This window comes from Ursus americanus, chromosome 22 (genome assembly GCF_024610735.1).
Source record: "Ursus americanus isolate L20-20 chromosome 22, mUrsAme1.1.p, whole genome shotgun sequence".
In the NCBI taxonomy this organism is placed as follows: Eukaryota; Metazoa; Chordata; class Mammalia; order Carnivora; family Ursidae; genus Ursus; species Ursus americanus.
Window position 1 is genome coordinate 22,844,777 of NC_142148.1, and position 25,609 is coordinate 22,870,385.

The following is a 25,609-nucleotide window of genomic DNA, read 5'->3' on the forward strand; positions in this document are numbered from 1 at the left end:
TTGGCTGTACATGATAATACAGGGGGCAGAAAAGAGCTGTCCCCGGGCGACAGATGCTGGGGAGTCACCCAGGGGTGAGAGGCTGCCGGAAGGAAGAATGGGACTTGGCAGGAAGTTCAAGGAAGAGGAGTCCCGGCCACCGAGCTGTCACGCCCTCTGAGCAGCCCACCAATGACTGTGTCCGTTTCACTTAACCTGCTTATGGCTTCTGCCCTTCTGTGACAGCTAAGCACTTTACATACGTTAGCTTGTTTATTCGTCAACGCCCAGAGAAACCACATCAGCACACTTTTGGTTGCAAATAATAGAAATCCCAACCCAAACTGGCTTGAGCAAGAAGAGATTCTGGGGGCCTGCATAGCTGCAACCCCGGGGGGGTTAGCTGGCAGCCTGTCACAGGGTTCAGACGAAATCACTAAGACGGGTTCTCCGCCTCTGGGCTCAGCTCTGCTGTCCTCTGGGGGCTAGCTCATTTGTAGACAGGGTCCCCCCTCAGAACTGAAGGACGGCAGCACTGACCTCACGTCTCCCCACATTCACATCCAGAAGAAAGCTTTCCTAGTCCTGAGAGAGCTTGGCTCGCACTGGGTCACTGTGGGGTGGGGGGTGGGCGATGGTGACTGGGGCCTCCCTGGAGCTTAGGGTGGGAGATCAAACACAGAACACAGAAGCTGAGAAGGTAGACAGGTTCCCAGAGGAATTTCAGCATACTGTTAACAAGTAGGAATGGTTTCTGGCTGATCAAAAAAACAAGGCTCACTACAGCTGTCAACCTGATCTGCAACTTCTAGGAGACCCGGCCAAGGTCACACAGCTCGTGAGGGATCCCATCAGACCTGGATCTCAGGTCTTTCTGCCTCTAGAGATTTTGCTCACATCGTCCACTTTGCTTCCTGTCCTCTCTACTTCCCTCCCTACTACTGTCTTACCCAGACACTCCCTGAGAAGAGATCAGATGAACTCACCAGCTGTAATGTCCCTGCTTCCCCGGGACATTCCTGACAATGTCCACGCGGTGGGGTCCTGGGCCTGGCTCTGCACACGGATTAAGGGCTGTAATGGGAAGCCCTGACAAGGTCCACAGCGGGGGGTCTGATGCCAGCCCTGCTCCAGAATGGCCACTGCTACCATCCCTCCATTTTCCAGTTCTGCCTCCACCCCTAGGAGACTGCACACGACCTGGCTGGAGCCCTCTCAGTAGACTGAGCCCAGGGTGGCAGGGAGAGGCCCCGGCTTTAGCCATCACTGAAGAGGTGGCAAGCCCCAGCCTGTACCCAGGGCCCTAGTACCACTGGGATCAGACCGTCATGAGCCTGAGGGCCGTGGTAGCTCCAGGAATCTCATACTGGAAAGGTCCACCTCAGCCCTGGAGCTCTGGAGCTGAACCCAAAAGGCCCGAAGACCACTGCAGAGAAGGGACTGAGGACAGGTTTAGCCAGGGGATGTCCACGTGGGGCTCCCAGAGGGCATCTGGCCCGATCTGTCAGTCCCGACTGCCTTCCGTAAGTGGCTGTGATGAGGGGTTGTTTCTAGGCTCCGGCCAGATGCAAGAAGCACATGGAGACCAGCAAGTACTATCACAATCAACAGATTTATCAACCTGCGCTGAGACCGACGCTGAGTGGGGGTGGGGTGGGGAAGAGGCCGGGAAACGACAGCAGGGCCAAAGAGAAACAGGAGAAGAAGAGAACCACAGAGGGGGAAGGAGACAACTACGTTGTCTTCCCGAGATCAATTTTCTTCTGGATCGCTCGAGCCGAGTGGTAGATGAGCGAATCGATGAGTCCAGCCACTGGGGAGAGACACAAGGGCTGGCATTGGCCCCACTGGGCCCTTGGCTGGACCCCAGAGCCTTGTCACCTAACTGGCTAGACCAGCCTCTCCCCTTGGCTGTTGAGGTGCCTCTCCTTCCCCAACTACAACTCGGGCAGGGAGCCCAAGCTTCACATCCCGCACCACACCCCAGCCCCAGCCCGCCGCCCTCGAGCTTCTAACCTGTGAACATGCCCCCGATGATGGCGCACACGCCCGTCAGGAAGTGCGTGAAGGACCTGGCGGAGGGATGGTGTGAGAGGTCAGCCGGCACCCCTCCTCCCCGCAGTCCCGGGCCCCTCTCTTCCCCCACCCTCACCTGTGCTTCTCCGTCAGCTTCACCATCATGGGCGACAGCTCATACAGCACGAAGACTCCGGGAAGCCCCTGGTCGCCCATCAGCCCGTTGGCGACCTTCTCGTGTCTGGTCACAGAGAACTGGTTTGTCCTCAGCACCTGGGACAGGACGGGAGTCTGGGCCGGGCCGAATCTGTGACCAGGCTCCCAGCCCCCTCGTCCCTACGCCTGCTCCTGCCCTTGTCCGTAGCACCCGGACTGTGTGAGAGGGAAATCAAGGCCCCAGGTTGCCAATGAACGTGGCAAGGCCGGGGGCCACCCAGACACACTCTCAGCCTCACCACCCCGGCCTCCCCTGGGTCACCAGCTCTTTACAGTTTACCAATCCTGCTACAGGGGAGGATTCTCTCAGTGGGGGTTCGGGACGGGAAGCAACTCACAAGGCTGCACCAGGAGCTCCCGGCAAGGCCAGGCTTGACTTCCCGTCTGCCGGGACGCTGCTCCACGGGCCACAGCAGAAAGGGGAGGAGGGGACCCGGGAAGGGTGAGCCCCCAGCCCAGGGCAGACCACGAGGACAGTGAGCACCAGAGAAATGGATGGAGGCAGTGAGGGCAAGTAAAAGTGCAAGTGCTTTCAAGTCTGGGCCCGCACTCTGGCTGTGAGGGGACACCGCCTACCCCCCGCCACACCGGGCGCCTCAGCTTGGCATCCATCATATGGGGATAAGAGCAGCACCCCACTTTCCAGGTCCACAGGACTCAAGTGCTCGGCACCAGGAGGGACTCTGATCCCCGAGCTCCTGCAGACTCACCTCCCCGTCATATGGGGATAAGAGCAGCACCCCGCTTCCCAGGTCCACAGGCCTCAAGTGCTCGGCACCAGGAGGGACTCTGAGCCCCGAGCTCCTGCAGACTCACCTCCCCGTCTACCTTCATGTACACCGTGGGTACCACCTTCACGAAGTACTGGAACATCATGGAGGCTGCGGGGAGAAGAGAGCACTGGCCGTGGGCCCCGGGCCGGGCTTTGGCAGCCGGGGGCTACCTCCCAGGCTGGTACCTTGGGGTGCGGTGACGTTGGTGCGGTCCAGGGGGTTCACAATGCCCGGGTAGTCCTCCCCGAATGACAGGTGCCGGATGTAGTGGGTCATGTTGATCTGCAAGCAACACCAGCACCTGGCCTCAAGCACTCAAGGCCCCACTGGGCCTCACCCCATCAAAGTTTCTGCAGCAGACAGGGATGCCCGGGTCTGGGGAGGGGATGTGTAGAGAGGGGAGGGAGGGAGGGAGAGGTCCTGTCTGGGAGAATGTGAACAACACAGCACCCCCCTCCCCCACCAGGGAACTCCTTTCTCATGGAGTCCACGGCCTCTGGGCCTCCAGTTTGAGGTTCTGGCTGCATCCAAGCACAAAGCAAGGAAAAGCTGGGCATGTACCTGGTGTGACAGGTGCCAGCTCTGCCTGGAAGTCTCAAGCCAGAGAAGCCCAGACTGGGGGGGAGCCCAGATTTCCCAGCTCTGACTCCTGTCCTGCTGCAGTCTTTATCAACCTCAGCCATTACAGAGGTCTTCAAAACATGCAAATCTGATTACATCATGATCCTGGTTAAAGGGCCAATAGCTTCCACCACCCACAGGAGGAAGACCAGACCGCTGCTTGGCCTGAGGCTTGCACTGTCTGGTTGGTGCCAACCTCTCCAGCCTCCTCTTTCATACCGGCCCCTGCGGGTTCTGAGAAGTACTCCACTCCCTCTGCCCAGGACGCTCCTGTCCAGCCCCGTCCCCCATCTCTGGCCTGTGCAGATCTCAGTTCTTAGCCCTCAGATAGATCGCCTGGCACAATATGGTATATTTTTATCTGCTCCCCCATCCCTGGACATCCCTGTGGAGACATGAAGGCAGCAACCATCTCCCACCCCCACCCGCCCTGCATCGCTTCTAGCTGGTACGTACATTGTCGAGGCCGAAGCTCTGCAAGTCATGGACTAGGAGAGAAGGGAGAAGGTGTTACCAGGTGGAGCAGGACTGGCCTCTTGACTCCCTCAGTGTCCTTGCTCAGGTCTCCTCACCCCTCTTGGAATGTGACTGCCCGGCTCCTCTGACCCTTCATCGCCCACCAGCCTGGCCCTGCTGGAGGGCTGCCCATTAGGCCCGCCTTGGGCCTGTGTGCAAGTCCACGCCCTCCTGGGGCCTTAAGAACACACCCCGATACCCCCCCACCGCCGACACATACAGGGAGCCCTTTACAGGTGTCTCCTGGGTTTCCACTCCCACCAAGTCCCTGCTTGCACCTCAGGAGACAAACCCTGCTGACTCTGGTCTCTCACTAAATAGAGCTGAGGGCCATTCGCTGAACGCCAAGGTGAAGTGGGCCCTCAGAAGGCTGTCCAAGCATTTCCCTGACCCCTGTGCCCCCACCTTCAGAGCCCCCAAAGGAAATGCCATGGGTACCCTGTACCGTCTATTCCAGAACCAGTGCTTCCTGCCCTCTGGCCCTGATCTCTCCTGATTCGAGGAACCACCTGAAAAGTAAGACCCCAATCCCAGGCCCATCCAAACCTCCCCCCTCCTGGGAAGGTAGGCTGCCTCAGAAGTAGGGGCTTGGCCTCCTTGGGGGGCAGGGCCACTTACTCTCCACAGCATGGACTGCAGCATGGGGGAGGGCAGGAGAGAGAAGGGAGGAAGAGAAAAAAGATTGAGAGCTTCACAATGAGAACTATGGAGCAAGACACATGATAGAAAGGAAGGCTGGAATATTCCTGCCTCAGCAGCAGGGTCTGGACCCAGCTAACAAGCCTCCTCCTGGTCCTGTCCCCAGGGAATCTCTTCCCTGGCCAGGGAGGAATGCAGAAGTATGGTGGCCTAGGAAGAATAAACGATTTAGAGCCCAATAAGCCACTTTCCTAGCAGTGTGACCTTGGGCAAGTCACTCGCCCTCTCTGGGCCTCAGTGATCTCTACAAAGGGCTGTCCTGAGGACCAGGTAGGACCTAAGATGGAAAAGTACTAGGTGAACTTTATAATCTCGCCCACCTCACCCCCAAAGAAACAAAGATGTCAGAAACTAGCTCCAAGACCTTCCACTCAGCGCGATCTCTGGCCTCAGACAACTGTAGCTCTGTGTTCTGAACGTCCTCTGAGGATTCAGGGCACTTTCGCTCTGGGCTCCCTGACTCGGACAGGAGCCCAGGCGTTGGAGCAGAGCGGCTGCTGGGGCCACCAGACCTCCTACTTCGTGCGTCCAGAGCCCGTGCCAACAGCTCCACATGGACCGTCTCCCCACCATCCCTGTGAGACCACCCTTCCCCTGGCCCCCTCCAGAAGAGGGGCTCCGGACCCCCGTCCCGCCCCTGCCCCACACTCAGCCTCACCCCCACACCGGCTTCCAGACCAGCAGCGCTATCTCCGGCAGGCCCGTTACTGCCGCTCACCTTAGCCCCTGGGCAGCTCAGGACCACCAGTTCATCTCTTATCCCCGGATTCCCATCACGCCGTGGCTCCGTACATCCCCTAATATGATCCCGACCCCCATCCCTCCCAGACCCTCCCAGGGGGCCCACTACTCCTCAGTGAAACCCCTACATCTTTGCGTCTACATGCCACTCCGTCTCGCTCCAACCACAGCCTGGCCCTCCCGTGAAGGTACTTTTCCCTGCAGCCCCCTCAGGCGTGACAATTTCTTCCCCACACCTATCCTCCTCCGTGGCCTGAAGTGAGGCCTTGCTCTTTTAATGCCGCTTCCAGGTCACGGTCCCCCGAGCTGCCCTAAAAACCCCTAGCTTTGCAGCTCGTGGCAAACCATACCAACTCTCCCTACTCGTCTAAGCCACTTCGAGATCCACACAGAAGTGCAAGGTGGCCCTTCCGCACCTCTTCTCCATGGCTCTAGCCTCTGGCCACAACTCTCTCCTCCACAACCTGTCACCCTACCCGATGGTCTCCCGATCGCCCAGCTGCCATCTTACCTGTCCCGACTTCGTCTGCCTTTCACCATGTTTGGGCTTTCTACACTTCTAAGGCACTCGATTCTGTCTTCTTTTTCCTTCTCCAGGACCTCACTCGGGTGACGGTCCTGCCCACCCCGGAGCATGACTTTGGCCAGCTCTGCTGCAGACTGTTCCCACCGCATATAACCGACTGCTACCTCCCACATCTTGCAAAACCCCTCCCTTGAGTCCAACCTTCTCTTCTAGCTCCAGCCCATTCTCCTCCCTTTTGAGCAAACTCCACAGAAGAGTGGTCCTTACTCACCGGCTCCAACTCCTCTCCCTCTCTTTCCTGAGCCACAGAATGGGTGCTATCACTCCACGAACACCGCTGTCAAGGTCATAACGACCACTGCCAGGTCATACACCCAATGGGCAACTCTTGCACGACGTCCAGAAACACCTGGTCTGGGTTTGGAAACGCCTCCCTCTCCGGGCTTTCAGGACACCACCTCTTGGCCGGGCTTCTTGTCTGACCTGTGCTCCTTACCGGTCCCAGCGGCCACTTCCTCTGATGCCCGTGTCCTCGGATGGTGGAGGCGCCATGCTCTGTCCTTGGAGCTCTCCTCCTCTCCGCCTACCCTCACCTCCAGGGCGACCTCATCCCGTTCTACGGGGTTACATACCCGAGGACTCCCACATTTGTATCTCGGGGCCGGGCCCCTGCCCTGACGTCCAGATCCAACAGCCAGCTGCTTACTTGCCTCTGGGCTGTCTAAAAGGACACCCAGAGCCCACTGTCAATGTCAAATGCTGAATTCCTGCTTTATGCATCCAGCCATCGAAACCTGTTCGTCTGAATCTTCCCCTCTTCCTAAATGGCAGCTTCATCCTTCTCACTCCTCAGCCACAAAACTTCGGAGTCAACCTTGACCCCTCCCCTTCCCTCACCCATCGCGTCCATCAGCCATGCCTCTCAGCATCACCGTCAAACATCAGCGATGCCCAGCCACTCTGGCCCAGCCCCCATCATCCTGTGCCCAGATGGATCACGGCCGTGGCCTCCCATCGGCTTCTCTGGTTCTGTCCTGCCCCCAGTCTTGTCCACAGAGCAGAGTGCTGGCTACCTAGCACCTCCTCAGAGCCCTAGGATGGCTCTGTGCCTGTGGTGCCCTCCCAAGCCCTAGGGGCTGTGGCCCCGTTACCTGGCTCACCTTACCTCTAACCACACCACCCCGCTGTGTTCCAGCAACCCCCCTTCTTACCGCACCTCCAACTCGCCAAGCCCATTCTCAGCTCGTAAATTCGCATTTGCTCTTCTCTCTGCTTCCAACCCTTCGCCCGGACGCTCTCATGATCAGCTCCTTCACCTTCCTCAGGTCTTTCCTCAAACGCTGCCCTGTCAGTGCTGCCCTGTCAGTCCTTCCCCGCCCGCCCAATACACAACAGCACACACGCACCATCTCTCCAGAGCCCCTGGCCTCCGTCATCTTTATCCTGCCTTTCTTGGGTTCATAGGACTTAGTAGCATCTGGCCGTCCATAGATTTTACGTACTTGTTTACAGTCTGTTTCTCTAGTAGAATGCTAGAGGACGAGGACTGTTTCGTTCGGTGCTGTACGGTCAGCACCCAGACTACGAGGGGGCGCGCGGAGACTACTAAACATCTAGCGAATGCACGAGTGAATACACGAATGAGAGTAAGTCCCCTCTGTTCACCCCTGCAAACAACCCTGTGAGGGAGGGACTAGTATCTGCAGCCCCATTTTACAGGAGAAACAGAGCGGGACTCCATATTCCTCAGATCTGACATAACTCAGGAGTGGCTGAAGCTGCGTTCCAACGCCGCTCTGCTGACCCCAAAGCCTCCCACGCGGCTCGTCTGACGTCAGGAGCTACCTGTTAGACGAGTGCCCCCACAGCCGGGCTACGTGCCACAGCCTCCATCAGCACAAGCGCCCTAGGAGAGAAGGACCAGCCTCTCCATTTTACAAAGTAGGAAACGAGCTCAAAAAGGTTAAGAAACTTCCTCCAAGTTTCACACAGCCAGTAAGGTCTAAAACTGAACTCTGAACCCAGGCAGTCTGGCTCCCTAGCCTGATGCCCCAGGATGAGGGTCTCCCCTGGGCCAAAGACACACAACATCAGGCAGGTGAAGGGGCGCTCAAATGCGCCAGGGCATCCGGGTTCTAAAACTCCCCGGCGGACGCGGGCTCACTCACCATGCACATGGGACTGCTGGAAGCTCTTCCCGGGAGCGAAGTGGAAGTTTCCGGCCACCTGCAGGGGATATTCCCTTTCATTCTCCAATCCTCCCTCTGGTCTCCTGAGGGCCTCAGTGGGCCGTCGGTTCACAGTGGAGCGGCGCCAACCCACAGCTCAGCTGGCCCTTCCCTGCCTCAGTCCCTCCCGTACCTTGTTGACTTCTAAGAAGCCATACACTTGGCAGCCTTCATTCTTCTGCTCCTGCATCTTCTGGCTGAAGCCTTCTCGCCGGCACTGCTCAATAGTATCTGGGTTCTTGAAGGCCCAGCCCCGACGGCGATAGGCCTCCCGCACATCCTCACAGGTGTTACAGCACCTGCAGGGAGGGGGTGCGGGGTGAGAGCGCAGACGCGCACACCCGGAGCTGGTACCTTGGGAAACAGAGCAGTTCTGTCCACTAACGAAGCCTCTGCCAGCCTCATCCCTGGCCACCAAACGTTCTCAGACTATGCTCCCTCAGAGGCAGCAGGACTGTTAAAAATACGTATTTCTATTCTGTGTGGGATGATGAAGTTTTAGGATGGAGAGTGGTGATGGGTGCACAACACTTGAACGTAGCTAATGCCACCGAATTGTACACGTGAAAATGATAAAATGCTAAGTTTTATAAGTCACGTAGATTTTACCACAATGCAAAAAATATTAAATACATATTCCTAGGACCTACCCTAGATCCTCTGAATCAGCTTCTCAGGGGCCAGGGCCCGAGGAACATAACAGCAGCGGCCACATATCATGGGCCTAATTACCTGGGCTGGGCCTTCACTCTCAGCGCTTTACATACAGTAGGCATCTAATCCTGACGTGACTGTTAGGGGAAAGGTGTTATCATCACCCCCCTTCACAAGAGAGGTTATGTGGCTTTGCCCAAGGACACAAGGGAGGAACCCAGGCAGCTGGACTCCAGAGACCACTTCTGAACCAGAGCGGGGACCACTTCAGCCTCGTCCCCTGCTGTGGCCCCACGCAGGGCCTGGCCACAGAGCCCCAGTCACTTGTACCAGGATCGGTGACTGAGGCACGCAGCCCATCCCTGCACACCTCTCAGTCCAACTTCCCCCACCTGCTGCGGAGCCCGACACGGGCCGAGGATGGCTGATGCACAGCGCCCGGCGGGAGCCCCCCACCCCGGCCCCCAGGGTCTGGCTCACTTGATGTCCTCCGTCTCAGCACCGTAGCAGCTCTCACAGCGATCAGGGTCCAGGGAGTCAGGGTCAAACACCTTTACCTCGACTTTCCCGAGCTCTAAGGGGAGGACAGAGGCAGGGCCATCAGCTGGGAGCAGACAGAGAGAAATCTGCACCCCTCACCCCCACACAGGCCCTGTGGCCTGAGAATAGTAAAAGCTATAATAATAGCTAATATTGGGGCGTCTGGGTGGCTGAGTTGGTTAAGCGTCTGCCTTTGGCTCTGGTCATGATCCTGGGGTCCCGGGATCGAGTCCTGCATCAGGCTCCCTGCTCAGCGGGGAGTCACCTGGTCCCTCTTCCTCGGCCCCTCCCCCTCCCTCATTCTCTCTCCCTCAAATAAATAAAATCTGAAAAAAAAACTAATATTTATATGGTGCACATTCTGTGTCAGACACTAAGCACTTCCATACATACTTTATTTCTCTAAATAAAAGTCCTAGTAATGAAACAGTAACAGCAAATACTAAATGTTAGCTGACTATAGGTCCCAGTACAGAATGTCTTTCACCCGCATGCGGACCCTATGAAGGCAGGGATTATTATTATCCACATCATACTTGCAAAAATGTGGAGACTCAGAGACGGGAAGTGGCTTTGCTCAATGCGACACAGTAAGTGGCAGATTTCAGCCCCAGTTCCAGAGCGTGTACCTTTACCCACCTCGCCTTGGCGCTACACCTCAGACCTCTCTCTCCGCGCCCGACCTCCTGCCTGTAACTGCCTCCTCCTAAGTGCAGAATTCAACATCCAAGACCCGACCTCCTGTCTTCCCACAGTTGTATTTTGTCATCTCATCTCAGCCTTAACCCACTTCATTTCCACACGCACACCTAGACCCTGTTATCCAATGACTGCAAACCTGCCACAACTCAATTTTGAGTATCCCAATCTCCGACTGCGTATCTTTATTTTCCCAGCTCACTATCTCCGGTATCCAGAAACCACCCATTCTTTGACAACACTGACACTATCACCCCCTCATCCCTCACTTCCCTCCTTATTTAAATTCCATGGTCCGAATGGGTAAAAGACCATCTGTCTTCAATAAATGCTGCTGGGAAAACTGGAATTCATATGCAAAAAATGAAACTGGACCCCTATCTTACACAACCCATAAAGATTAACTTGAAATGGTTAAAGACTTACATGTAAGACTTGATACTGTAAAACTTCTAAAAGAAAATAAGGAAAGAGTTCCCTGACATTGATCTTGGCAATAATTTTTTGGTTATGACACCAAAAGTACAGGCAACAAAAGCAAAAATAAACAAGTGGGACTACATCACAATAAAAAGCTTCTGCACAGCAAAAGAAACGATTAACAAGGATAAAAGAAATACAAGAATACTGGAATACAAGAAAATATCCACAAATGATATCTGGTAAGGGGCTGATATCCAAAACATACAAGGAACTCATACAACTCAATAGCAAAACAAATGAACATGCAAACAATCGAATGAAAAATGGACAAAGGACCTGAATAGACATTTTTCAAAAGAACACATACAAATGGCCAACAGGTTAATGGAAAAGAGCTCACCATCATTAATCATCAGGGAAACGCAAATCAAAACCATATCACCTCATACCTGTTAGAATGGCTATTATCATTCATAAATAAATAAATACAAACAAACAAAAAATAACTAGTATTGGGGCGCCAGACACAGAATGCAACTCTTGATCTTGGGGTTGTGAATTTGATCCCCACATTAGGTGTGGAGACTACTTAACAAACAAACAAACAAACAATAACTAGTATTGACAAAGAGGTGGAGAAGAGGGAACCCTTGTGCACTGTTGGTGGGAATGTAAATTGGTGCAGCCACTGAAGTTCCTTGAAAAATTGAAAAGAGAACTACCGTATGTTCTAGCAATCCCACTTCTGGATATATACCCCCGCCCCCCGCCAAATCGTATCTCGTATAGGTATCTGCAGTCCCATGTTCTTTGCGGCATTATTTACAACAAGCCAAGACACGGAAACAATCTAAGTGTCCGTCAACAGACGAACAGATACAGGAAATGTGGCGTATATATACGTAATGAGTATCATTCAGCCATTACAAAGAAGGAAATCCTTTATGTGCAACAACATGGATAAACCTTGAGGACATCATGCTAAGTAAGATAAGTCAGACAGAGAAAGACAACTTTATGATCTCACTTATACGTGGACTCTAAAAAAGCCTAATTCATAGAAACAGAGAATAGAATGGTGGTTGCCAGGGGCTGGGAGGTGGGGGAAATGGGGAGATGTCAGTCAAAGTGTACAAACTTCCAGTTATAAGATGAGTAAGTTCTGGGATCAAATGTATAGGATGGTGACTATAGTTACAAATACTGTCTGTATACTTGAAAGTTGCTAAGAGAGGAGATCTTCTGTGTCCTTACCACACACACACAAAAGTATGTGAAGTGACGAATGTGTTAGCTAACAGTATTGTAATCATTTCATAATGTATATGCAATCGAATCATCACATGATACACCTTAAATTTACACAATGTTATATTTCTTTTTTTTTTAAGTAGGCTTCAGGCCCAGCATGGAGCCCTACGTGGGGCCTAAACTCGCAGCCCTGAGATAAAGGCCTGAGCTGAGGTCAAGAGTTCGACACTTAACTGACTGAGCCACCCAGGCACCCCATACTGTTATATTTCAATTATATCTTGACAAAGCTGGAAAATAAATTCCATGGTCCACTGCTCTAATTATTCTCTTGCACATAACCAGAACCCATCTGTTCCTTGCTCTCTTTGTTGTGCAAGCTTAGCAAAACCCAAACCCTAGTTAAATGCAACTCTCTGTGCCTACTTCTTGCCTGTGCCTCCCTTAAGACTGTCTGGCAATCCTACTTCATTTCACTAATCAGCTCACTTTCTTATTCTCTGAGATGACTAATTTATGGCTTTTCCTGCCATCTTAGGCTTCCAAAATCCCCTTCCCTTTCTTCACTCTTAGCTAATGACCCTGCTTTCAATTTCCATGAAGAACAGAGAAGCAACAGAGCCCACTTAATCTCCCCACCAAATCCACCATGCCACCAGCATCTCCACCAGCCCCCACCCCCCTTCTTTGCTCTCTCTTATGGCAAGACACCTGAAAGTGTTATTTTCACTCAGTGTCTCTCTTTCCTTTTCAGTTCTTTAATCAGATTTTCATCCTCAACAGTATCGAAACTATTCTTTGTAAAGTCTCCAGTGGGCTCCATGTTGCCAGTTGCCATGGTCAACTCTTACTCATTTTACTGGACTATGTATCAGTGGCTTTTGACAGCTGCTCACTCTCTCTTCTTGAAACTCTTCCTCCACTTGGCTTTTGCAACATCTCTTGTTTCTCTTCTACCTCAATGGTTCTCATTCTTCCTTCCTGGATCCTCACTTCTTGACTTCTAAATATTGGAGGGGCTGAGGGTACAGTGCCTAGACCTCTCCTCTACTTACATATACTCCCTAGGTTTTCTCTTTTAATCCAATGGCTTTAATGCCATCTACATGGTGATAACTCCTACACTTATTTTTCCAGCCCTTCTCTAACGTCTAGACTGGTACATCTAACTGCCTCCTTAACATCATAAGGGTATAAAATGGGCATCCCAAGTTTAACATGCTTCAAACCTGCAATCTACCCCAAATCCTCATCCTTCCTCGTGGGACCAGTCCCCAAGAAGTCCCCAGTGATCACCACCTCCTGGTGGTCACATCCTTATGTAGTCCCCACCTCCCATAATGAATAGGGCTGATCTGTGTAACCACTTGTATATTGCAGAAATGATGGTGTCCAACTTCTGAGGCTAGATCATAAAGAAGCTGTGGTTTCTACCTTGTGCTCTCCCAGATCACATGCACAGGGAGAAGCCAGATGCCATGCTGTGAGGACACTCAAGCAGCTCTACTGAGAGGCCCACGTAGTGAAGGCACTGAGGCATCCTGCCAACAGCCATACATGTGAGCTCTCTTAGAAACAGATCCTCCAGCCCCAGTCAAGCCTTCAGATGACTGCAGCCTCAGCCAACACCTTGACTGCAATCTCATGAGAGACCCTAAGCCAGAACCACCCAACCACACCACTCTTGAATTCCTAACCCACAGAAACTGAAAAAACAAATGTTTGTTCTATTAAGCCACTAATTTTGAGGATAATTTGTTACACAGCAGCAGATATGTAATATCCCCCCCCCGCCCCCCACAAATCCTCTTTCTCCTCTCTAGTCATGCCTATTTCAAGTCATTCATTTGCTCAGGCCAAAAACCTTGGAATCAACCTTGACTCTGCTCTCTTATACCCTATATCCAATCCTACAGCAAATTCTCTGGTTTTACTGGTGTTCAACGTGTATCTGTCGAACAAACAACTGATGAAGCTCAGAACACATTAATCCCTAAGATGTGAGAAATCACAGCTTTGAGAAGAGTTTTGCTATGGTGGGAAACTGAGTTAACGTAGGCATTGGGAGGCCACCTAGGGACAGGAAAGGAAGTTAGGGGCCACTCTATACCAGGTATCATACACATATTACTTCATTTGATCCTGTAATTCCACGTGGTGGGTACTACTGTTTATCACCACTTTATACCTGAGGTCGTAGACTGCAAGAGACAAAGTTACATCCGAATTCAGGCAATCAAACTCAAGAATGTAAACTCTTAACCTTAAGCTACCCTGCATTCCAAAGGAGAAGAGCACTAAGGGCTGAATTTGGCTAACCGGAGGGGGAAGCAAACACCCAGAGAAATGTGGGTCCATCTAGAGGAGTTCTGCCAAGGCAATAGCACATAAGACCCACCCTCAAACTTCTGTTACTCACCTGTGATAGGCAGGGATTGGAGACCTCTGAGAATCATAGCCAACTAGAGTACTCTACTCAACACACAGGCCAGAAGCCTGGATTTCAGGTCACTCTGATATCTTAATAACTGGGGGATGCTAAGCAAGCCACTTGACTTCTCTGGGTCTTAGCTGCTTTATTTGTCATTTGGCCAGCCACATCCCACTTGCCAGAAGGAAGGGCTTGGGCATGTCCAGCTCTGGGATCTGAGATCTGGCCTCCTCCCCACAGTTACCATGACGCTCCGCCTCTGAGCTCACGGGGATGCCATCCTTATCTAGCCGTTGCTTAAAGAGGTTGTGTTCCACATCCAGCTGCTGCTCCCCAGCCACATCCATGGCATCGATGCTCAGATCTAGAAGCAGGAAGTCAGGGTAAGGTCTGGGAACCTAGGGGCAAGGGGAGAACTTGGGTTTCAGAGGGTAAGGAGATGCTGGGACTGTCTGGGGGCAGCAGTGGATTAGGGGAAAGAGGTTGTCCTGGGGTCTGGTCCAGAACCTAAGGCTGGAGGTGTGAATCTGGAAGCCCACCGGAGAACTTGCAACTCCCATCCCCGGTGGGTACTCACAGGCACAAGGCATGTGCGGAAAAAATACGTCGATGTTAATCTTCAGTTTATCTCCCCGTGACTTGTCCACGTAGAGTTCAGGATGCACCTGGAGCAGCACTACCTCAGTAAGACTTGGCCCTCTGACTCTCCTTCCCCACTCCCATCTCTAGAATGCCGAGCCCCGCCCACGTACTAGGCCCCGCCCCTTACCTCAGTGGTGAGGTAATACTGCAGCTCTGACAGAAACAGTAGCAGCATGAGAAGGCCACTGACAATGGTCACTGCGGGGAAGGGAGCGAGGGTCAGAAGGGCCTCTGCTCCACTTTCTCAAGCCCCCCATAGGCCCGGCAGGGTCCAAGCGCCCAGGCCAAGCTCTCGGACACCCCTGTCCCCGCGACCCCGGCCCCGCTGCTGCCTACCCGTGGCGCCCCCGCAGGTCTTGACCCGGAAGTCCTCCAGAGTCTTGGGGTAGGCATCGAACTGCTTGAGCTTCCCCAGCGCCTCCATGGGGACCAGCCGGAAAGAGGACGCCAGCCGGCCCGCCCCTGCAGCCTCCTGCTTCCGGCCCGGAGCTTGAGCCACGCCCCCTCCCTTTCCGCACGCAGGCGCAGCAACGCGCACGCTTGGCCCCACCCCTCGCTCGCGTTCTCACTAGGGCCGCCCCGCCCGCGGGGGCTGGAGGCTGCGGAGCCTAAACACCGTGGTGGGAACCGCTCCCGCAGTCCGGGAGGTCCGGTCTCGTGGACACGGTGCCCGGAGGCGACTTTGCGGGGCAGAAACAGTAATAGCAGCATTCGCTTGTCTTGACCTAGGAACTGTCCCTAGAGTTTCACATCAGACTCCTGGAACAACATGGAACCTCCTAGAACTGTGGCTTTCAGAGTGTCCCCAACCAGCAACCTCATCATCACCTTGCCACCGGGTTAAAAATGCGTATTGGGCCCCACCACAGACCTGCTGAATCAGAAACTCTAGGAGTAGATCCCAGGTGATTCCCTGCAGTTAGTTTGAGAATCACTGCTGTAGAAAGTAGGTGGGACTTTTATCCCCATTTTCTGCAAGAGAAACTGCCCTGGAGAAGCTAAGTAACTTGCCTTAGATGACAGCCAGTTAATGGCAGGGCCTGATTCCAGCCCATTTCTTCTGGACCTCAAAGTACCCTGGGAGACAGGGCCTATTGGGTTGATTTGACTCAAACAGCCTCTCAGTGCTTCTGAGCATGGCTCATAAAGGTGCTTGGCTCAAATCATTTCAATGATGTAAGACCAGAACTTCAATAAAAGGTGCCACAGGAACTGTGGTAGTCTTTTTGGAGAAATTGGTGTGCCGGGTTAGGGAAGGCTTCCAGGAAGAAGAGGCCGGACACGAGCTGGGTGCCCTGTGGCAGTGTGACTCAGGAGAAGCTGAGCGTTGTCAGAGTCCCCCTTCTGCCCTCAGGCTGCAGTTTGCCAGGGAAGTGGGGAAAGAAAGAACTAGCTCATGTTAACTGGAAACTGACAGTATGCCAACTGCTGTAATCCGTTCTACCCTCGGAACAACCCTGGCAGGTAGGTGCTATTTCAAACCCCACTTAGAGATGAGGAAACCAAGAAGTGAATTGACTTTGCCTAAGGTTAATCGTGCAAAACTGGGGTTCAAGGCCTGGTTTTTCTGGCTCCAGAGCCTGGGTCCTTTCTGCGCATTCACTATCACCACCAAACGTGAGTGGCATGTATTTTTGGGTGAATACCCAGGGACGCTAGCAGAAATTGTCCTCTATGCTCTGGCCTGTGCCCATTTGGTGCTCTTCCTAACCCTCTCTACTTAGAGGGGCTCCAGGCTTAATGACCCCCATTCACTCCTTCAACACATATTTATTGAGCTCTTCCTGTTTCCCAGGTCTCCTCTGGGTTATGGGAATACCATGGTGAATAAAACAGACTGGGCTCATGTCTACCCTCAAGGAGCTTTCAGTATGGGGTAGAAAGAGAAAAAGGTAAACAAGAAATGTATATACATTCCACTTAAAAATTGTTAAGATGGTAAATTTTATGTTCCGTGTATTTTACTATATACAGAATTGGAAAAAAATAAATACATAATTAAAAAGCACAGGTGCCTGGGTGGCTCAGTCAGTTACGCATCTGACTGACTCTTGATCTCAGCTCAGGTCTTGGTCTCAGGGTCGTGAGTTCAAGCCCTGCTTTGGGCTCCACACTGGGCGTGAAGCTTACTTAAAAAAAAGAAAAGAAAAGAAAAGAAAAAACTAAAAAGCAGAATGTGTCTTGTACTGTGAAGCAAATAATCAGGGAACTGTAACAGTGACAACAGGGTGGGGGACTTTCTGTTTTAGGAATTCCAGAATTCAATGGTCCTTCCCTGTCCAGAATTCTTTTCAGTGGCCATGACAGGAGACCAAGATGCTGACTAGTTAGAGACTTCACTCTTCATAATGTCAGGCTTTATACTAATGCTTCAACCTTCTCCATCAAGGTGGGAGCCTTCAACCTTTGAAGCAGGTGGGGTCTGCACAGAGCTGGTTCACTCTGCACATGGGGCTGCCAGCAGAGGGGCTCGCTGGTCCCCTGTAGCTACGGCCTACAAGCCCAGCCAGAGAAGAGAAAGGTTTCAGTCCCTTTCGTTGGTTCCTTCTGCCCTGTCACAGTCTTCTTTCACCTTATTTTTGCACTGTTAAATGAACTTTTCCTAACCGTTAAAGAAATAAATGCATTTGCAGATGTTACATGTTCTCCTTCCCCAGTGCAGGTGGACCATTTTTCTCTTGGGAGAAATACTGAGACCTCGGTATATCTGGATTGAAAACAATAGTCACAGCGCAGAAATCCCTCTGCTTCCCCAGAGAAGGGAGAATCATAACACAGCTGTGTCGGTGGGTCTCAGAGTCCAATTAGGAAAGCTTCTTACAGACTTTAATAATACTGGGGTCAGGGAATGGACCCCAAGATAAGTGACATTTAAAATGAGACTTGAAGAAAAGGAAGGAACCAGAGAGGTGAAGTACTGAGTGGGAGGGAGTAATGAGTTCTAAGAAGAGGAATTACAAGTGCAAAGGTCCTGGGGCAAGATAGAACTTGGAAAGTTCTAGGAACAAGGAAAAGCCACGATGGCTGGAAAATGTGAGATGAGTGAGGATTTTGGATTTTATTCTGCATGCAATGGGATGCCATTTTAAGGATTTAAGCAGAAAATTAATTTAAGATCATGCCTGTTGCTAGGTGAAGAATGGATGCGGGACGGATAGAACAGAAGTAGATATACCAGTTAGTGGAGTGAAAACATAAGCTTCTCTTTAGACAGCAAACATAGAATATGAGCTTCCATTTTAATAAAGGAATCCTTTTTTTCTTCTGGCTAGATCTGTTAAGCCAAGACAGTGGTTCTTAAAGTGTGGTCCCCTGGACCAACAGCATTGTCATCACCTGAGAACTTGTTAGAAATGCAAATTCTCAGGCACACCCCAGAAAAACTAAGTCTCTTTCTCTCTCTCAAATAAATAAATAAATAAAATCTTTAAAAAATAATTACACAAATCATAAAACAATGACCAGTGAGCAAGCTAATTATAAAGATTCTGGTTCCAATAATATGTAGACTTAATCCTGGAAACCTTCTTGCTGAAAAACATCTTGAAATGCTAAATAACAATTATCCTTTGGAACATACAACTGACTCATGAAAAAATAAGAGAAATTCGCAGAGGCTAGAAGTGAAAGAGTCGAAAAAAGCAGTAAATTTGTGAGCTGACTTCGTGACTCTGGGAATGGGGCGGGAGGGGGAGGTGGCTAAGGGACCTGGAGTGTCAGTAATCTACAAGCTTGGGTTTTCTTCTTTCTTCCTTTTCTTCTTTCATTTTTAGCATATAATAATTCATAGTAACATAGACATTTACAGCTCACAAAGCACTTTCATATAAAAGATCTTATACATTGGAGAGTAATGTGTTGGTAGCTCTAATGTGGTAAGATGCTACGTTAATTTAGGAAGACTTTGGAAGGAACTGAATTTTTTTTATTGGAATCACATAGATGGGAAGAGAATGGTTTCATAAAATATTTTTTAGTCAGTGTGGCCTAAACTTCCCATGACTCTCTTGTAGCTTGCCTTATAATCATTGTCAAAAATGGGTAATGTCTTTTTTTTTTGGGTATTGGCTATTAATGCCTATATAGGGAAAGGAGGTGATACCTCCAGGTCTCAACAAAAAGATGGCTTCTTAACAGAGCTAGGCCCGTAGAAAAAGGGGAGGCCAGAACCAAAACAAAACAAAACAAAACAAAAAAGGATCCACTTGTACAGGAAGAGAAAGAAAATGCTCGAGATTGTCTCAACTTGTGTCCTTGATAGGAAGACAAAAACATAAAAAACAAAGCATTGCTGGGACATTGTAATCACAGGCCTGTCCTCATAAAAGTTTGGGGTTTGGATTTATATTCTCTGCTTAGTCTGGAAGCTCTCAAAGTGGAGAAATTAACTTATAGTTGAGGGTGCCTGGCAGAAGCATGCATGAAGAGCCTCTGTGGGAACACACCTTACCTAAGCCACATGGCACCTGACCTAATCTCCCAAAATATATACGGACACAGTCCCTCATGAGCAAGAGTCAGGAGGCACCATCATCAGCATGATTAGATTCCCGTGAAATTGAGATAATGGATCTTTCAGATAAAAACTATGTTTAGTATGATTAACAGCATTTAAGAAACTATCAAGATGTAAAAATGGTATCATACCAGGAAGACTGGAAAATAAATAAAAATCTGCGGCACCTGCGTGGCTCAGTTGGTTAAGCGTCCGACTCTTGATTTCAGCTCAGGTCATGATCTCAGGGTTGTGAGATTGAGCCCCACATCAGGCTCTGTCCTGGTCATGGAGCCTGCTTCAGAATCTCTCCCTCTGCCCCTCTCCCATGTCTCTTAAAAAAAAAAAAAAAAAGAAAAGAAATTAAAATTAAAAATAATTTTTAGAAATGAAAAATACAGTAATTTAAATGAAAAATCAGGGGGAGGGTTGAACAGCCAACTAGACAGTCAAAGAGAGGAATATTAAACCGAAAGAGCTGAATATAGTATAGAGAAAATCATAGCTATAAAAGAGAGATTCAGAATGAAGAAATCCAACATCTGACTAATAGGAGTTCCAGTAGGAGAAAGTAGTAAGAAGGAGGGAGAGGCAGTATTTGAAAGGTATGGCTCAGAATTAGCCAGAATTCATGATAGGCATGAGTTCTCATATTTGGCAAGCCTGCATCTATTCAAATAGAATAAATAAACATATATCCACATCTAGACGCCAGAATGCCAAGAACAGAGGAAGTGTTAAGATCTGGGGAAAAAAATGGATAATGGCTTCATGAATGTCATTACATTATTCACTCTAGTGTTACTAATTTTATTATTCAATCTAGTATCCTTGACATATCTTATAATAATAGAAGAGAAAAATTAACAATGATTCAAGAGTCTATTGACCTCAAGACTAATTGAAGAGCTCAGCAAATCCTCTCCTTAAGAAGCAATGATAAAATTGTCATAAACAGTCACTTCAGGACTCTAGAAATTGACCAAAAGGTATATATCACGTTGAGAAACATTAATTCAAGAAAAACTACCAAACCTCGGTAAGAACAATATTTCATGTCATTTTACCCAGTGGCTTCTCCCATTTTCCCCACTCAGCTCCGTGGTGCAGTCCTGCTTGGATGGGGAAGTTGGTGAGGACCAGGAGCTTTGTCCTTAGAGGGGGCTGATTTGATTTGGAGCAGAGCTTGGAAAATGCCCACGGACATTGTTAAAAACAATAGCAGTCTAGTGGAAAACAACCAAGGAAAGCCAACATTACTGCTAGCCTGAAGTTATGATACTAGTGGGACAAGCAACAGAGTGGCAAGCCGGCCAGACATTGAACAGATCTGGGAACGTGATAGCCATAGGGGGCCTTGATAAGCTTTCGCACATCCCTGGTAGGTCCGGAAGGCTGCAATCTTGCACAAGCCCGTACACGTGCTCAGTGGAGATCAGAAAGGGTCCCAGATATCTGGTCATCCCTGGCTGAATGTGAGGCCCCAAGCAGGCAGAAAGGAAAAGGACGGTAAACTTGTGAATTGCCTGAATTTTCAGCGTGTTCCCCAAACCACAGAGAGCTCCACTGATGTTGGGTAGAAGCGTTGTCGGCTCAAGATGCTTAATTAAGTGTAAGCTGAACAAGTGAAATGTGGCATATCCACACAGTGGAGTCTACTCACCCAAAACAAAACCAAAACAGGAACAAACTACTGGCACTTGCTTCAATAAAACCCCAAAAACATTATGTTAGAAAAAGAAGTCAGAAATAGGAACTACACACTGTACGATTCCGTGTACACAAGGTGATCAAACAAGGGAAATCTATAGACAAAGTGGGTGAGAGGTTGCTTGGAACGAGGAGTGGGCTTGCCAGTAAATGTGAATGAGGGGTCTGTGATGGAAACGTTCTAAACCGGGGTGTGGTGATGCTTGCACAACTGTACAAATTTACTAGAAAATCATTGAACTTAAAATGGGTGAATTTTATGACATGTAAATTGTACCTCGACAAAGTTGTTAAAAAGAGAAGCAAAGCTAATATTTCAAGATGTTGTAACTCTTACAAAGTCCTGCCTTGCCAGGGGCTGGAGAAGAGGAAAATGGGGTTGACTGCTTCATGGGATTGGAGCTGCCTTTTGTGGGGATGAATATGTTCTGGAACTAGTTGGAGGTGGTGGCCGCGCCGCACCGGGAACGTGCTATGTGTCACCGAATTGTACACTTTCAAAGGGTTGCAGAGGTAATTTTTTGGAGTGTTTTAGCAGAATAAAAAATATGGTATCACTGGTTATAAAGGAAACTGCAATAAAGCTTACTATGCACCTTTTCCCAGAGGATTTTTAAAAAACCTTTTATTTTGAGGGCTGCCAGGGTGGCACAGTCTGTTGAGTGTCTGACTCTTGGTTTTGACTCAGGTCATGCTCTCAGGGTTGTGAGATCCAGCCCGAGTCGGGCTCCTGAGCGAGGAATCTGCTTAGGACTCTCTCCCCCTCTCCCTCCGCCCCTCCCCCGCTCTCTGTCTCTGTTTCTCTAAAAAAAGTAAATAAATTAAAAAAAAACACCCACAACTTTTTATTTTTACATAACTATAGGCACATAAGAAATTGCAAAATTAGGAGAGGTCCTATGTACCTGTCACCCAGTTTCCCTTAACGGTAGCATCTTAGTACCAACAGTACATTGTCCAAACCAGGAAATTGGCAATAGTACAATACAATTAATTAAACTATAGACCTTACTCAAATTTTTATGGCGAATTGTTTTAAAAGCCATAAAATACCCAGTGTTGAGATTGAACTGTTTCATTGTCTCATCCCGTGGAAGAAAATATTTTGATTAAAAAAAAAAAAGGTTCCTGAACCTTTCTTTTCTAAAACCTGAAAAACAACTCAAAATTTGTCTTTTTCTTTTTTCTTTTTTTTCAGAAAAGGGAGGGAGGGGCGGAAGGAGAGGGAGAGAATCTTAAGCTGGGCGTGAGGCCAGCATGAGGCTTGATCACAAGACCCTGAGATCATGAGCTAAGTTGAAATCAAGAGTCAACCAACTGAGCCACCCAGGAGCCCTGTCATTCAATGAATCAAGGCTGTGGCAGTGCAGGTGAAGACGGCGGTAACGAGGGTAGAGACAGAAACAACCAGATGGAAAATGGTTTTGGAAATCTGGGAGAACGAGAATTCAGGAGAGCATGTGGGTTTCTGGCTTTAGCAACTCGGTGACTGGGGGGACATTTATCTAGATGGAGGAGTCCTGGGAAGGGATGGGTTTAAAGGGAAAATCAGGAGTCCAGCCTCAGGCTTGTTCAGCAGGAGGGGTCTCTGAGACATCTAAGCGGAAGTCCACTGGGTTGTTGGGTATGAGGTCTGGAGAATAGAAGAAGAGAGGTCTGAGCCGAAGTCACACAATTGGAGAGGGGGCATCACACTGACACTAGCTGGTATTTAAGTTCCCTCTCAACTCTGCTCGTGTATCCCATACACACTTATTAAATGATCCTAAGTCTCAGGGATGCACATAAAAAAGACAGGTTCGTGCCTGTCCTCGTGGGTCTTACATTCAGTGTAGACTGCTGGTGTATCGCAGCTGGACAGGGTGGTGGCTGCGCCCAGGCAGGCTACAGGAGGGAGGTCACAATGTGTACTTTGTGATGAGATCTATGGTATAACTGGCGGCGCGGAGGACCACCCTGAGAGCTAGGCCTTCCTCCTGCGGGGAGGATACGGGACCCACCATATGTTATCTCTCTGCCCTTGCACCTTCCATCCCAGGGCCAGCCACAGTCCTCTTTGGAGGTGAGCAAATAGGTAGGGAGGCAGGAGATGAGGGGCTGGGAGGAGGTGCGGTGTGGAGGGTCGGGGAGCCATGGGGGCCGATGGGACAGAGAGATGCTGGGGCCTCAGTTCGTCCTCCTTCCCAGTCCCAGGTAGAGAAGTCAGTGTGCTGACTGCCACGGGACCCATCATCCGGGCTGAACATGAAGCACTTGTGGCAGATTTTTGTCCTGTGGGTCTTCTGGGTGCTCCTCTTGTGGCTGATGGCCCCCTGCCTGGAAACCAGACCTGAATCGGCCCCCCAGGAGAAACTGATGGTCTTGGTACCACGGCATGGCAATCGCCCTTGGCTCAAATTCAGGAAAAATGGCTGCCCATCTGAGACGCTAAACTCCTCCCTCTGGCACCACAGGGTTGGGGACTGGAACAGGTTTGCTGCACGCTACGGGAAGACCATGGAGTACTTGAAGGGGGTGACAGAGTCCACGACCCCTGATACTGTGCTCTGGTGGTTGGTCAGTGGTCAACCCCAAGCCCAGTCCCTCCCCTTGTCCTTCCAAGGCCTAGCCCATGTCCCACTTTCCCACCCAAGCCCCTGCCCTCGGCCCTGGCTTAGCGCATCTCTCATCTTCCTGGCCTCGACCCCTGACCGCCAGCATGGGGGCCTCGCCCACTATCAGGTGACACCCAGTTCCCAGACCCTGATCTCCCTTCTGCTGTTTTCAGGGCATGAACTCAACAACTGGGCTTGGCAAAATGTGGGAAAAGCTGTTCAAGGTGATTCCCAGGCCCTCAGTGAGCCATTTCCATCTCTACTGTGGGACTTGTGCTTTGGTGGGGAACTCCAAGACCCTGTGGGGGTCTGGCCTCAGCCACAACATCAACCAGTGCACCGCAGCCTTTGGGTGGGTACTGGGAGAGGGCAGGGTGTGGGAAGGTCAGGGCTGCCCTCAGAGGGCTGGCAGTTCCTGCTCTCCTTCCCAGAATGAACCAGGACCATGCCCAAGGCTTTGAGACAGCGGCGAACCAAACCACAGGACGCTTTGTCTATCCCGGGAATGCCAGCAACTGGGGCTCCTGGAGACAGCTGGTGCTGCTGGTGCTGAAGCTTTCTGGTCTGGTGTGGCCTTCAGATGCTCTGAGTGAGGAGGTGATGGTCTGGGAACCCAGATGTTCTTAGCATGAGCGTGAGGGGAGGTCACTGCAGGAGAGGACAGAGGGGCTCCAGAGAGACTCTCTGCTGGCTTATTAGAGGCACTGCAGGACTTCCCCAGGCCTCAGACTGCTGAAACTCCCCCACCTCCCAATTCTCTTAGATTCTGGAAGGTGGTCCAGTTCCCTAGTGGAAGGGAAGGCAGCAAAGACCAGGTAAGTGGATGGGAGGGAGTAAGACGGGGCTGTGGGCTGCTGTGAGGTGCTGTGGGAAGGGGCCCAGGTCGGCCCCCTCTCCCTTCTTCCCCGCCTCCGGGTGATCGGCCCCACCTTCCTCAGGTGTAACCAGGGCAACTGGCTGGATGATGGGGGTCAGTATGCATTCCTGGGGCTCATGGCTCTGTTCTGCGCCTTGCACACCTGTGACCAGGTTAGGAAAGATTCCAGTCTATTTCTCACACAAGCAGAGAGTCTAAAAAGTTCAAGACCCTGCATCATCTGACCCCCTCCCATGCCCTCCTCTCTCCCAGGCTCACACATGAGGCTTCTTGGTGTTCCCCAAACACTGGCTGCCTCCTGCCTTCTCACACACTGCCGCCTGTGCCTGGAATGCCCTTCTCGTGTCTCCCTGGGGAGTCCTCTCTCTTCCTCCAATATGAGGAGGAGTAGCTAGTTGACACTCTTTTCTGGGCTCGGAGGGTCACTCTGTGTGTTCAGAGCGTGTCGTCCCTGGGGAAGGTGAGCTCTGTTCTCCCGGCTCTAAGAGGAAGCCTATCACACTAGCTGTTAGATGGGTGCTGAAGGGTGACTGGCAGACGTGGGGGCAGGACAGGATCCAGCCTGCGACCCTGTGGCTCTCTCCTGTCTTACCCTATTTCCCAGGTGTCCTTATTTGGTTTTGGGACAGACCAGCTCATGAGGTGGTCCCATTACTGGGATGATGACTACTGGTTCGAGAGTAACATGCACAGTTTTACAGAAGAGCAGAAAGCCGTCCTCAGCCTGCAGCGTGAGGGGAAGGTTGTTACCCACAGCTGACATCTTTTCCATCCTGCTCAGCCCCCTGGGGGCCCCAGGAGGCCGACAGGTAGTCAAGGGGACTACGGAGTGTCAGTATAGGTCACTCTGCTGCTAAATAAAACTATAGCTTATTTCTCTCATTGGATTCCTGGTGGTATTAAAGGGCTACTAGTCCAGATTCTTAACAGCACATGTATCACCATACCATATATGTATGTATGTATATGTATATATAT

General features: G+C 50.7%; 2 protein-coding genes across 3 annotated transcripts; one reads left to right on the forward strand and one right to left on the reverse strand.

Annotated features, from left to right (window-relative positions):
* Positions 1-1,572: 1,572 nt before the first annotated feature.
* Positions 1,573-15,449, reverse strand: ERGIC3 (ERGIC and golgi 3). 2 transcript variants are annotated; one of them, XM_045805946.2, is made up of 13 exons: positions 15,292-15,449; positions 15,083-15,153; positions 14,891-14,978; positions 14,558-14,677; positions 9,450-9,543; positions 8,449-8,614; positions 8,256-8,313; positions 4,062-4,093; positions 3,170-3,266; positions 3,028-3,092; positions 2,132-2,268; positions 1,996-2,051; positions 1,573-1,792 (listed from the first exon to the last, which is right to left on the reverse strand). In XM_045805946.2, the coding sequence occupies exons 1-13, from the start codon at positions 15,377-15,379 to the stop codon at positions 1,713-1,715; spliced, it is 1,152 nt and encodes a 383-aa protein (XP_045661902.2). In that variant the 5' UTR covers positions 15,380-15,449; the 3' UTR covers positions 1,573-1,712. The 2 variants fall into 2 exon arrangements, with proteins under 2 accessions (XP_045661902.2, XP_087709742.1); XM_087853616.1 differs by lacking the exon at positions 15,083-15,153 and having other exon boundaries at positions 15,292-15,435.
* Positions 15,450-23,236: 7,787 nt separating this feature from the next.
* On the forward strand, positions 23,237-25,391 carry C22H20orf173 (chromosome 22 C20orf173 homolog). The gene is made up of 6 exons (XM_087853947.1): positions 23,237-23,716; positions 23,928-24,106; positions 24,186-24,373; positions 24,518-24,569; positions 24,693-24,783; positions 25,236-25,391. The coding sequence occupies exons 1-6, from the start codon at positions 23,405-23,407 to the stop codon at positions 25,389-25,391; spliced, it is 978 nt and encodes a 325-aa protein (XP_087710073.1). The 5' UTR covers positions 23,237-23,404.
* The last annotated feature ends 218 nt before the right edge of the window (positions 25,392-25,609 follow it).